Source organism: Vidua chalybeata, chromosome 11, assembly GCF_026979565.1.
Source record: "Vidua chalybeata isolate OUT-0048 chromosome 11, bVidCha1 merged haplotype, whole genome shotgun sequence".
NCBI lineage: Eukaryota > Metazoa > Chordata > Aves > Passeriformes > Viduidae > Vidua > Vidua chalybeata.
The window spans coordinates 14,184,334-14,197,465 of NC_071540.1; the positions used below are offsets into that span (position 1 = coordinate 14,184,334).

At 51.3% G+C, this 13,132-nt stretch overlaps 1 protein-coding gene across 4 annotated transcripts in view; it reads left to right on the top strand.

Moving 5' to 3' along the window:
• Nucleotides 1-13,072, top strand: part of PLEKHG4 (pleckstrin homology and RhoGEF domain containing G4) — an 86,967-nt gene extending 73,895 nt beyond the window's left edge. The window contains exons 14-24 of one of the 4 annotated variants that reach the window (XM_053952729.1): nt 1,488-2,428; nt 4,300-4,549; nt 5,117-5,206; nt 5,534-5,758; nt 6,672-6,842; nt 7,313-7,529; nt 8,129-8,245; nt 8,332-8,598; nt 9,187-9,383; nt 9,930-10,005; nt 11,224-13,072. In XM_053952729.1, coding sequence (XP_053808704.1) covers nt 1,488-2,428; nt 4,300-4,549; nt 5,117-5,206; nt 5,534-5,758; nt 6,672-6,842; nt 7,313-7,529; nt 8,129-8,245; nt 8,332-8,598; nt 9,187-9,383; nt 9,930-9,971 — 2,517 coding nt within the window. In that variant the 3' untranslated portion in view covers nt 9,972-10,005; nt 11,224-13,072. The other 3 variants (XM_053952731.1, XM_053952730.1, XM_053952728.1) reach the window with 3 other exon arrangements.
• Nucleotides 13,073-13,132: the final 60 nt, after the last annotated feature.

Here is a 13,132-nt window from a genome sequence, read left to right on the forward strand (position 1 = left end):
ACAGAGAGTGAGCCTGGCACCTGATCTGTTTGACCACTATGTCTCTGATGGGGATGTGATGTCCGCTTGCATAAAGCTTGGGTAGATTTTCTTGATGTCTAAAGCTGCATAAAAGTAAGTGATTTAAACTCTCTGAGTGAAGGTTGCTACAGTGAGGCTGCTCAGGAAATGGAAAACGGAAAAACCAGTCACTTTGTTCCTGGCACTAATAATAAATGTTGTTTCTCTGCAGGTACACAGGGCCTGACAGGTCAAGTGGTAGAGATGGTCTGGCTCACTTCTGGGCATCCAGTGGTGTTTCTGTGCATCCTCTGATGTTGGGCAGTTGGCAGAAGATGCCAGGCAGCCCTGTCCAGGGTGTTTTCCCAATTTGTGTATCTGATTTCAACAAATAACCCAGTGTGTTCACTGATGACCATTAAAATTCTTTAGCCAGACCTACAGCAGCTAATCACATCTTATTTACTCTATCATTAAATCTTACCATCTCTGCTTTATAGAGAAAATGGTGTCTTATGAGCCTAAGTCAGATGTTTGCCTTTCTTCTGCTTTTGATTGATGACAGGTCTTGGTGCTGAGCCCCATTCGTTCCATGGTGATAAGACACTCACTCTTCCCTTGTATTTGTCCCACTGGACCACATTTTCTCCCACTTCTCTTGGTTGATTGATGCAACAGAACTGTTTTAGCAAGGCCAGCATATGCACCACTGCTAGAGTTAAGCCCCATGAAGCTGCTTCCAGCATTCCTGGAGTATTAGAAATAAACTGCTGAGCTCAGTATTTGACTAACGAGCACAAGCATGTAGTGCAGTGGCAAGTAGAGCCAGGCAGGCAGAACACAGCACACCACACAAGCTGCCAGCAGGCAGAGAAATTGCACTAGCTGCATGGTCTCATTTTCTTCCTTGCTGCAAGGATGGGTCAGAGCATTTGGGGTGATCCACAGAGCCCAGCTGTGGCTTCTGTGTGCTATCAGCTCCAGGAAAACAGTGTAGGGAGCAGCAGTCCTATTGCCTGCAGCTTACTGGTGCCCCTTGACCTTGTCCTGCTTGACAGTGTTGAAAGTGGCTGGGAAAAAGAGGAGAGGGAGTTCCAGGTTTTATACTGAGCAGGGCCACACTGAGGTGTGAATTCCTGCAGTCTTAGCAGCAGCTTTCCCTGGGCCCCCCTGCCCAGAGAGGACAAACATGCCCAGCAGTGTGGGCGCCAGCTCACAGGGACCTGGCGGGGAGGTGGGGCTGTGGCAGAGCAGCCAGCACAGCTGAAGCCCTTTGCATAAGGAACTGTTTGTTTTGCTGAATTGTTAAGCCCCATTGACAATAGCAGCACACCCCCCCCCCCCCCCCACACACACACACGCTCTCTACACTCAAGGAACTGTGGTGGCCAGACACTGATCCTTTCTCTTATCTTCAGGCACTGAATTAGGGTTGTTCTTCACGGAGTCCCTCTGACTGGCTGTTGCTTTTTGTTCTCGCTCTGCAGGCGTACGAGTGGGCCTTGGAAGGGATGCGACACCTTGCCTGTATCAGCATGGAGGACTGCAGCTCCGCCGAGCACTGTGCAGACATGATCAAGTGCCTGGAGAGTTACAAGGGGCAGCACCCGGACATCAGTGCTGCCCGGTTCCAGGAGATGAAGGAGCTGGCCTGTGAGCTGAAGAGTGACAAGGGGCTCAAGCAGTGGAAATTTGCATGGTCTAAATGCCAGGAGACCAAGCTGGTTTTTGAAAAGAAACTCGAAGCAGCCTTGAGAACAAGGAAGTCTCTGCTGTCAGACCGCAACCCAGCTGTCGGGGAGCAGCCCCAGGCTGGCAGTGAGACTGGCACTCTGTCCCACCGGAGGCACTCTGAGGGGGCCACCTCCAGGTCCCACTGGGACAGGACTCAGAGCACATCTCATGGCTACAACAGAACCAACAGCTCTCTGGAGTGGACTAGGGAGAAAGCTCCCTCGCCTTCCCTGAGCTGCCCTGGTGATGTCGATGCTGGGGAAGTATTTGTCTGCCAAGCTGCTCTCAGCCCTGGTCCTCACTCAAGCAGAATTTCTTTTGCCAGCAGGGCTTGTAAGTCTCCAACGCTGCCTGAAGAAAAGACAAACCTGGAGAGCATATTAGAAACCCCAGAGGTGAAGTCTTCTACATCCACTCCAGTCCCTGGGAAGCTGCCTCCCAGGAAGGTCCTCCGGAAGGCCCAAAGCTTTGACCTTCCTTATGGTGAGAGCCTGTGGTCCAGCTGCCAGAGGAGCGAGCCGGCCAGATATGGCAACACCGGTGTCTTCATTAAGGGGCTGGAGGTGAGCAGCACTGAGCTGGTGGACAGGACGTTCGCTCTGCGGCAGCCAGCTGTGAGCAGCTGGGCTGCAGACTGCCTGCTGGAGGGACAGAGGGGCTGCCTCTCCGGGTCGGAAGCCAAGAGCTGGGGCAGGTAAGTGTCTGTGACATTTGGCGTTCCCTTTCTCAGGGTGGTGAGAAGGCAGCCAGCAGAGGTTAGAGGAGCTCTGTAGTGCTGGTTACTTTGGCACTGGTTACAGGACAGATAGAGATGTAGCTCCAGCTTCCCTGCATATGTGTATGTGATGTTGAGCAAGCCCACAGGGATGTCCCCACATAATCTGACACCTTCCTTGGTGGGGTGACAGAGAAATGGGATTTGTGGCTCTTCCCTCACGGTATGATTCCTCTAGGAGGAAATTTGAGTTCCCAGACAGGAGAGGGAGTCTCTGAACATTGCTTCCATTGGGGATGAGGGATTACAGAAACAGTATTCAGTGACCTAACAAAGCCAGAAATACAGGTGCAGTGGGAGAGCAGAAACACAGGGCATCATCTCCCACACTTTTGTGTGAGTGCTGTATCCAGACTGATAGGGAGGCACATCCAGCGCCTTGTGACAGCAGCTTCACAGGTAAGAGGATGTTTGTATTTGTGCTTTGGGGCTGAAATCTCTGGGTGTCCAACAGCTGGCATTTGTGCTGTTTTCCTTCTCTATCCTCGAGAATCTCAACTTTGTTGTCATTCTACAATGTGTGCCTGTGTTTTGGAGAACCCAGGGATATGAGCTGTTCTTGACAAAGGATCTCCGGGCAGGTCTTTCAGTTGCTCTCACTGGAAATGATTAAAATATAAGTAAAAAAAAATAATGGCAGAGATGAGGAAAGAGTGCTGGATGCTGGGGGATCACAGTTACTACTCTTGAGTGAAATGGCTGGGGACAGTGAAATCTTCCAGAAGGGGGCTCCGATATCCCTGGAATACCCAGAAAAGCTCATGGCAGGGAATGCGCACCAGCCGATAGCAGGGTGACCACTTTGCTTCTCAAGGGAGCAATGCAGTAGGCCTCCCGTGTCCGTGGGTGCTGAGACAGTCCCACTGCTCCCTCAAGTCAACTCAGAGGAGTTGACTTGAGGGAAAGCTGAAGTGCAGGGTAGGCAGGGACACATTGGAGTAGTTATGTTTGGTGCTACACTGCCTCACAGTGGAAACCTCGAGTACCTAAGAGGCATCCTTTGAGATATGTGAGAGTAACCCGTGCTAGGAACTACTGTTCACTGATGAAGTGTTAGGACACTTCAGTTTTAGTCTCTCTTTTACTAGGATAAGCCCAACAGCACCTAGTTCTAGAGGTATTGTTCTCCCAGGGTTAACATTGCTTCCCACAGTCTCTAGTCATCAGGCCGACTCCTCACAGAAGTTACTGTGACTTCTGCAGTTTCAGGAGAGCAGCCATCTGCAGAGCAGCCCACTGTGTCCAGAGCAGGGGCTGGATGGGCCCAGGGGTGCATGTCCTGCTGAGTTTGGGTCAGAATCTCAGCCAGCCTTGGGCACTCCCTTCTTGAATCCTTAGAATCACAGAATATCCCAAGCTGAAAGGGAGACCCAAACGGGTAATTGATCCAACTTCTGACTGCATTGGACTACCCCCAAAATCACACCATGTGCTTGAGAGCCTTGTTCAAATGCTTCTTGAGCTCTGACAGGCTTGGTGCCATGACTGCTTCCCTGGGGAGCCTGTTCAGTGCCTAACCACCCTGTCTCTGGGTGAAGAACCTTTTCCTCAGCCTAAACCTCCCCTGACACAGCTTCATGCTATTCCCTTGAGTCCTGTCAGTGCTCAGGGTCAGAGCTATCATAGACAGCTGTGTATCTGAGCTTGGACTGTGCCAAGGTTCATTTCATTTCTGTGTTGGGTGTTAGAGACAGCTTCTGTAGGAATAGTCCAGTGCTTTGCAGGCACTCTGGCTGCTGTAGCCCTGCTGCAGCCTGGGTCCCTTCAAGGCTGAGCGTTTCCTGTTGCAGCAAACTGCGGCACATCATCGATGAGATGGTAACCACGGAGCGGGAGTACGTGCGGTCACTCCGCTACATCATCGACAGCTACTTCCCTGAGATGGAGCGCCTCGACCTCCCCCAGGACCTGCGTGGGAAGCGCAGCGTCATTTTTGGAAACCTGGAGAAACTCTATGACTTCCACAGCCAATACTTCCTTCGAGAGCTTGAGAGCTGCTGCAACCACCCACTGAGGGTCAGCCACTGCTTCCTGCGACACGTAAGGCATCAGCACCTTGCCCCCGCGGACGAGCTCTTCCACACATGAGCTTGGTTTCTGTACCTTTCATGTTGTGCTTTGCTGTCAAGAGACACTGCCAGGGAAACAAAATGTCTGCTCCTTAAAGCCCATCTGTTTCTCCAGGGACATCCCTTACATGTTTTCTGTCTGTGGTGTCAGAGGTAATGACTAGAGTGAGCAGAGAGGTACAGACCAACTCTGGGAGAAAAGGGCTGCTGGGCAGATGCACGGGGACACAGGTCTTAAGGTCAGCTGCCCCATGCATTTTGCTGCTGTGTGGTTTGAATAGTACCAGGTGACTATTGGGGTATGGAAGAAGCTAGGGATAGCAAAACAATGAATCAAAAAGTCCTAGCTACTCTGGGAGTAGGAAGACAAGAACATTCCCTGGCTCTTAGTGAGCTTGAAACAAAGTTATTCCTGGTATCAGAGGAGGCTCTGGTGCAGCATGAGGGAGGCAGAAGTACTAGAGTAACCTACCAGGCTCGTGGCTGTCACCATGTCCTGGGTGCATGGGTCTCACTCGAGGGTGGATCTCTTCTGCAGAAAGACCAGTTTGGAATGTATGCGCTGTATAGCAAGAACAAGCCGAAGTCAGACTCGCTGCTGGCCAGCCATGGGAATACCTTCTTCAAGGTGAGTTCTACTGCCTGCATCAGGATTGCTCAGTGTGTTTGGTCACTGATCTGTTTAAGCAAAGCCAACTTACCTGCCTAAGGCAGGCTCGGTGCTGCCTCTGCTTCCCTGGCACAACTCTGCACAGCTGTATGGAAGGAACAGGGCAGAAGTGCAGTGAGGGCTTGGGAAAGAAACCCAGCACACAGCAGCATTGGCCCTGTGGCCTTACATTTCCCCAAGAGTACTCATTTTCCGAGTACCCTAGTCAAGAGGTGACAGTGCTTGCCTGGAGGCACAGGGTTCTCCTTGTGGTAGCTGCTGCCTTCACTCTGCTGCATTTCTCAGTTCAAGCAGGTGCAGCTGGGGGATAAGATGGACCTGGCCTCCTACCTGCTGAAGCCCATCCAGCGGATGAGCAAATATGCCCTACTCCTGAAGGACCTGATCAAGGAGTGCAGCGAGGCACAAGAGCAGGAGCTGGGCTATCTCCGTGCTGCTGAGGAGATGGTGAAGTTTCAGCTCCGGCATGGAAATGACCTGCTGGCCATGGATGCCATCCGTGACTGTGACGTACGTTCCAGCGTCTTCCCCTGCCCAGGGAGCAGAGCCACACTTATTCCCCTTCTCTAGACTTGGGGTCTTTGGATTGTACAGTGAGCCTCCCCTCAGGTTCCCCCAGTGATCAGAGTTCTATCTGCCAGTACAGCATAGCAGGACTGCTGAGGCATGGGGCACAGGAGCAGTGGGGCTGGGAGGTCTCCTTGATTTCCTAGGGCAGAGAGCCTGGGTGCTGCTACCTGAGCTGGGTGAGCTGCTTGTCATAAACATGCTCCCAGTTGCTTACCAGTGATGGGAGGCAGCCTCACAGCCCTTGCAGATGGCATCCTGCAGGTTGCTTTGGATCTTTCATCTCTTGAGCTGTCAAAAGAGGGTCAGGCAGATTGCAAGAAGGAATTCAAACTGATGCCAATGCCAAGAGTAGGGCAAAATCAACTAGGTGGGACTTGGAGAGGCATGCAAAGTGCAGCACTGGAGATGGAGAAACCCCAGGGCTCAGGGTGGAGTCAGATCAGTCTGGATCAGGAAGAACCGAGGAGCTGGCCTTCTGACCCAGATGGGCTCCTCATAGTGGATTGAACTCATTTCCTCCCCAAGAGAAAGCTCTGGCTGCTGCCTGCAGTTGCCACTTCAGAGGTTTGTCACAGATCTGCACAGGGAGACAGAAGAGGGTCATCTATGGGTTACACACAGGAGAAAGGTCCAGCTCTCCCCTGAGCTTGGAGTCAGTTGTTTCAGCCTGATGTGGTCCCCAGCAATGCCATGCAGCCTGACATTTTTTGAGAGCCCTCTTAAAGATGTCAGGTAGCTGCTACTTCTTCACCACCTGGGCTACAGCCATATGGGACCATGTTTTCCAAGTCCAGATCTAGGGCTGCCTGGGTCATGCTGCTGGAGTCTTACGAGGATGTCCTCTCGTGTCCAGGTAAACCTGAAGGAGCAGGGGCAGCTGGTGCGGCAGGATGAGTTCACCATCTGGCTGGGCCGCAGGAAGTGCCAGCGACACGTGTTCCTCTTTGAGGACCTCATCCTCTTCAGCAAGCCCAAGAAGATCGAGGGTGGCTTTGATGTTTATATCTACAAGCGCTCCTTCAAGGTAAGGGCAGCCCTGCAGCTCCCTCCTGTGTGGGATGTGTCCATGGCTGGTTTCCCCATGGCACATGCCTCTGAAATGGGAAGCAGGAGCACCTTCAGCAGAAGAGCTGCTCCCACCACTTCTAAGCCTCCTCCAAACCATGCAGTGAAGCCAGAAGGGAATACTTCAACCATTAATGCCTCAGTCCTCTGTGCTGTGAGATGTGGGACCAGCATTTTCTGAGGGTTGTGGAGTATGGGGGAAAGGCAGTGTGTAGATGGCAGGGAACTGGTGGTAATTCTGGATGGAGCACTAGGAATTACCTGAGCTGTCTGTGCTCACCTGTGTCCAGGACATACCTGCTGCTTTCCAGACCCTCAGGCTCCTTCCTCAGCCAAGCTGGGGATAGCTCTAGCGCAAGGTTCAAGCAGCTTACTCCTTTTGCTCCTGGTGCAGTCTGGTTTATTCTTTGCTTTTCGTTTTCCTCACAGACTGCAGACATTGGTCTGACAGAGAACTCTGGAGACAGCGGCCTGCGCTTTGAGATCTGGTTCCGAAGGCGGAAGTCCAGTGACACATACATCCTCCAGGCCAGCTCAGCTGAGACTAAGCAGGCCTGGACCAGTGACATTGCCAAAATCCTGTGGCAGCAGGCAGCCCGCAATAAAGGTGTGATTCCTTCCTGGAATTCCTTCTGTGCCGCAAAAGGTGCGGGAGCCCTGTTCAGCTCATGCTGTCCTGAGTAGGTTTGGATCCTGTTACCAGGCAGCTCTGTGCAGCAAGCAGCTGTGTGCCAGCATGCAGCCTCAGGAGCATGTGCTGGGCCTGGCTGGGCATGTCCCTTCCCTGCCCCTCATCCCCAGGGAATTCAACTGGTGCAAGTTCTATATGACTGTAGATGCCCACCTCTTCTCTGTGAACAGAAGATCCATGCTCAGGGTTCCCTGTCCTGTGAGCACAGGCTGTGGCCCTGAAAGACTTGTTGGTCTCGCTGTGATCTAGGCCACTACTGGAGCTCACTACTGAATCATGCTGACCAAGTCCCTCCTGTCCCCCGCAGACTTCCCGCTTGGCAGGACTCTAGTAGGTGGCATGGCACTGAGCTACTTGGCTGGAGCAGGGCATGATTGCTTGTTCCTGGAGACTCCACAGCGCTGGGGAGGGGAGGAAGGGGAGAAGAGATCTAATCTCAGCAGTTCAGAAGCAGCCCAGCCCAGGAGTGCTCTAACCTGTGGCTGAATAAAACCTGTGGGGAGGGTTGGGTTGGGTCAGCCTCACAATGTGGCTGTGGGTCTCTTCCTCTCTAGAAATCCGTATGCAGGAGATGGTCTCCATGGGTGTGGGTAACAAGCCGTTCCTGGATATCAAACCCAGTGAGGCAGCTATTAATGACCGTGCTATTGATTACATCATGAAAGGCAGAGGTAGGTGCCAGCTGTCCCTTCCCCCTTGATCCATGTGAGTGAGGCAGGACTGGTTCTCAGGGATTTTTTTGTATGTTTTTTGGCAGGTGCCAGGACCAGAGCCTCAATTGCAGTGTCTCTGTTTGACCATTCCAACCCCTTCAAGAGGACACAGACGCAGCTCTCCACCAGCAGCACCCCCACAACCTACACCCCTTCCTCCTCCTCCTCCCTGCTGGGGCCCCTCAACCTCCATATGTACCTGGACCAGGCTCTGCTGCCAGGAGTCCTGGCCCCCAGACGCCCCTTTGACATCGGCACTTGCATTGAGGAAGATGAGCTGGAGCACGAGACGAGCAGCCAGCCCTCAATGAGTACGTACAGCCCCGCTGCTCTGCAGCACCTGGGATAAATGGGCTCATCCCTGCACCTTTTTCTGTGTTGTGTGGTCAGACCAGGCTTGCTGGGGTCATGGCAGTCCCTGTCTCCTACCCAGACCAGGGCATGAGGGCCCTGCCTTTCTATGCCAGCTCTGTCTCAGGTTCCATGAGGGGAGTTAGCTCAAATACAGGGGTTATAAAGTACCTGCTGAGCTGCAGCTGCACCCATGGCAGGCTTGGTAATGTGTACTGATAGATATTGTTGTGGTCTTGGGGATTTGCATCCCTGCCCCTCTGGTATGAAGTGCTCTGTCCTTTGCCCTCACCATCCAGATGCATTTGCCTTCCCTTGTGTGAACTTTGTTGGCCAACCCATACCAATCACCAGCAGTATTATAACTCTTCTTCCTTGTGTTGGTTTGTTGTCTGTGGCCTTAAAGAGGCCCAGACAGGAGTGTGGCTGATCTGTGGGCTTGTGTGGCCAGTGCCTTTGCAGACAAGTGCATTATCAAGCGTATGTGGCATGGGTTATATGCAGTCCAAAGTTGTGGTTATCAGAGTGACCTTCCTCTCTTTCCTCAGCAACAGAGAGCTCAGAGTCATCGCACTGCATGTCAGCCACTGGCTCCAGCGGCTCCGACAGTGGCTGTGTCTCCAGCGTCCCACAAGAAAGCTTCTGTGAAGACATGGGCTCGCCCCCTTATATGCCCGTAGGCCCACAACACAGCTCTGCCATGGAGGGCAGACCCAGGTTCACAAACAGCCAGTACATTTCTGCAGTAAGTGCAAGCAGCCAAAACACTCTCTTCACTTTGCCTGCTCCTGTAACTGCTTCCCCAGTTCAAGCCACCGCCTCTCACAGGGGAACCGAAGATGCTGCTTTTGGGCTTGGGGTGACTGTGGGGAAGTGACATTCCTCTTGCAGAGACTTGCATCCTCTGGGGCGGGCGGGAGCCCTCTGGTGCAGGAGCCACCCCTGCGGTGGCCAAGATCCCTGAGGAGATGAGCTGGAAAGGACCTGAAGTGCTGGAGGCTACACAAGGAGGAGATGTTGCACAAAGAGGAGCTATAATGCTGCCACGGGCTGGGGTACATAAATAACCTCCTGGAATGGCTGGAGCTCTGCTGCACATGCTGCCAAGCTCCTTTCTTGGGAGGTTTGGGCCTTTTTTTTTGGGGAATGATGAGATGGAGGAGTGGAAGCCTGTTGCTCTGAGATGCCAGTGTGTTCCTGAGAGTTCTCAGCTGCTTCCTTTCCCACTAGATCCTGTCCTGATGCTGTTGTCCTCTAACCCCATACTAACGCTGGCTTCTCTCTTCTGCAGAAAGCAGGCCAGGTCACCATAAGTCCCTCAAGAATAGTGTGAGCCCCTCGGCCCCGCCTCAGGAAGTGGAGTTGTTGTAAGTAGCCCCTGCAGGGGATTTTCCAGCAGTTCTGAGTGCTGGTCAGGTTTGTCAGTAGCTCTGAGTCAGGGGAACCTCACTGTCAGCTCCTCTGTGAGTTTTCCCCATGCATTCCTGACTGGTGTCTGAGGCTCTGATTCCTCTGGTTACAGAGGAGCAGCTCCCATGGAGCCACCCTCTGAACAGCTGGTCTGATGCTTTCTGCCTTGCAGAAGCAAAACAAGCAAAATCACGTTCAGGTAGTAAAGGCTTGACCTCCTCCTTAGTGTTCAGATGAGCTGCTTTCCTCTGAATGCTGCCCACCTGTCTAACCACTAATCTGTTTCTTGTGGCTGTTTGACAAAATCCTGCTCTTAGTCCCTCTGAACTGCCTTGGGGAATCACAATATTCTCCCCAAGGTAGATTTATCCCACAGTTTCCTTTGAAACTCCAAAGGAGACGGTATTTACCAGGCAGAGGAGCCTGCTAGGTTATGGTCAGGATGTTCTGAGGGAACTTCCAGATGTTGCTCCAGTATTTAGTGATTTTGGGAGGATGCCTTGTCTGTGAGGAACTGTTGATCCAAGGAGGGTGAACCCTGACAGGATGTGCAGCCAAGCAGGACTGCTGCTTGTGTCTGGCAGCCCTTGATATGTCATGTCAGGACCCACTCAAACCAGCTTGCTCTTGTCTCAGCCTTTTCCTCTCTGTCCTTAGGGCTGAGCCTCCCTTCTCACAGGGAGCAGAGGGGTACAAGCATGAGAGAGGCAGGATTAGGGCTTGAATGGTCCAGGCACAGGGTGGTAAATGGCTCGTAGGTTTGGCACCGTGGAGTGTGACACCACGCAGGCCCATGGCTTGTGAACTGCAGGTGCAGGAGTTCAGAACCAGCTGTACAGAACCAGCCAAGGTTCAGATTTAAGATCCTGAGCCCCTTCTGGAGGGTCACAGATGAGACTTTTGAAGTGACCACAGAAGCAGTAGGGACAGCAGCACATAATCTTTGGGCGAGTTCTGAGGCACAGAGGCAGATCTCCACATGGGGGAAGAGCTGTGCTTCTCCTGCAAGGCTCTTCCACTAAAACATTCTTTCCCCAACAAAATTTACCTCTGACAAACAGTGGATTTCAAGTGTTTTGTGAAATCACTGCTGGCCAGGACAGAGGGACCTGTGGGATCCTGCCATGTCACAGGAGTGCAGCTGGTCTAACCCATTGCACGGTGCTGTGTTCCAGGTTTGATTGCCATTTCAAACTCACTGAAGACCCCAGGCCTCTGACCAGCAGAAGGACACAGTCTTCATCCATGAAGATATTTTTTGCCCATTATCAGGCTCTTTCAAACAGCCCAAAACCTGACCTCTGCCTGAGGCGAAGTCCCAGGAAGGCTTCTGTCAACTAAATGTAATAGCTTTGGTGTTGGATGGGACCTTGGGCATTTAAAACTTGTTAGCCCTATATTTATAAGTAACATAGCAGTTTGGGAAAAAAAAAAGTATTATTTTTAAAGCTATGAGTTGTACAGATTTTTATTACAAGTGACTCTGTTACTATTTGTTGTGTAAGCTGCACATTTTATAAAGTTTTTGGAAGGGCATGAAGAGAAATTGAGGTATTTAAAAAAAGTAGTCTAACTTTCTGTTTCAGGATTATAGTGACCTGAAGCTCAAGATTTAACGTCCTTCCTTATGTTCTAAATATGTCTATCATAGCAATAATTTATTTCCTTGGCTTAATACTTTCATTCTAATAAAAGCAATTTCATTGTTATGAATTGTTTCTTCAGATGGTTCTTCCAGTGCCTTGGTGCTGAGCTAATCTCTCTCATAACCATCTCTCAGCTCTGCCACTGCCTGTGCCACCTCTGCTCTGACTGCCAGCTCCACCTGTAAATCCTCAGTGCATTCACCAGAGAAGGGGGAGATGCCCAGGCAGAGACTCCCCTGATGCCACTGGGGAGGCTGACACAGAGAGGGGCTGTGGAGCAGCCAGCAGAGGTGTCAGTAGGAGTGAGGAAGAGGGAGCTGTCTGGTGGAGCTCAGGAGGCACCAAAATTCTTGGCTCTAATTTTAGCCACTTGCCCCCTGTAGCTGCTGTCCCAGTGCAAGTTTCTCTCTTGCCCTGCTGGCTCAGGTTCCAGTGGCTTAGTTCAGGCTCCATTGTGCTTTGTCCTGGTTGAACCTCTGGTTTTGGAGTGACAGGGACTGGCTCCTTGCTTCATCTCTGACTCGCCCCTCTTCTGGTACTTCAGTCCCACTGTTGTGGCTTGTTTGAGGAGCTTTGGATGGTGCTGGCATTCGAGACCAAGTTTTGAGTGTAATGGGTTGATTATAATGCTGAATCTTAAGTGCACGTTGTTTGAAGTAGCACAGCGTAACTGGAGGACAAACGAGCCCTGTGTTCTAAGGTGGCTTTTCATGAGTAACATCCAAGGTCACTGTGTGGCTGTGACACCCTCCCTCTGTTCTTGGACAAAATGAAAATTAGCATTTCTGGAAACAGTGGTTACTTGGCTGCCAAGCTCCTGTTTACTCCTGGTTTATGCAGGGCTGTAAATCAGGCTCCTGCAGGTGTGAGAGAAGTGCTACATTTGGCCTGAGGAAGAAGATGGAGTAGTAATTTATTTAACTGCAGTTCTCTCCCCTTGGCAGACTGGGATGTTACACCCCACAGCCACCCTGGAGACAGTGTTCCTTCAAGTTTGGAAATTCCTGTACTGTATGTAAAACACTTGTTTATTTTTAATAAGCTGGATGTTTTTAAACCTTGTTCTTTTTTTCAGACAGCAAAGAAAATACGTTTGACACCTTTGTACAAAATTGCGTGGGAAACAGTTATACAGGGAATATTTTACAAGTTACTATTTTGAGATAATTGCTGGGTTAATGCAAGGTTTCTGGGCTGTCAAGACAGCAGTAGCTCATGTCACAAGTTACTAATGCAACAAGAGGAACATGAAACGTCTGGAATTTCTCAGTTTCAAAGGTTTCTAAATTGCTGGAAAAACCTTTAGTATTGTTTACCTGACACTCTTTTTTCAGGGTTTGATTGATTTGTCTAATAAAGGTTATTTTCTTTATATGAATCTTACTTGCATTGTGTCATGATTTCAGCATGGGAATCTGGGCTGCAGGAGGAGACAGGG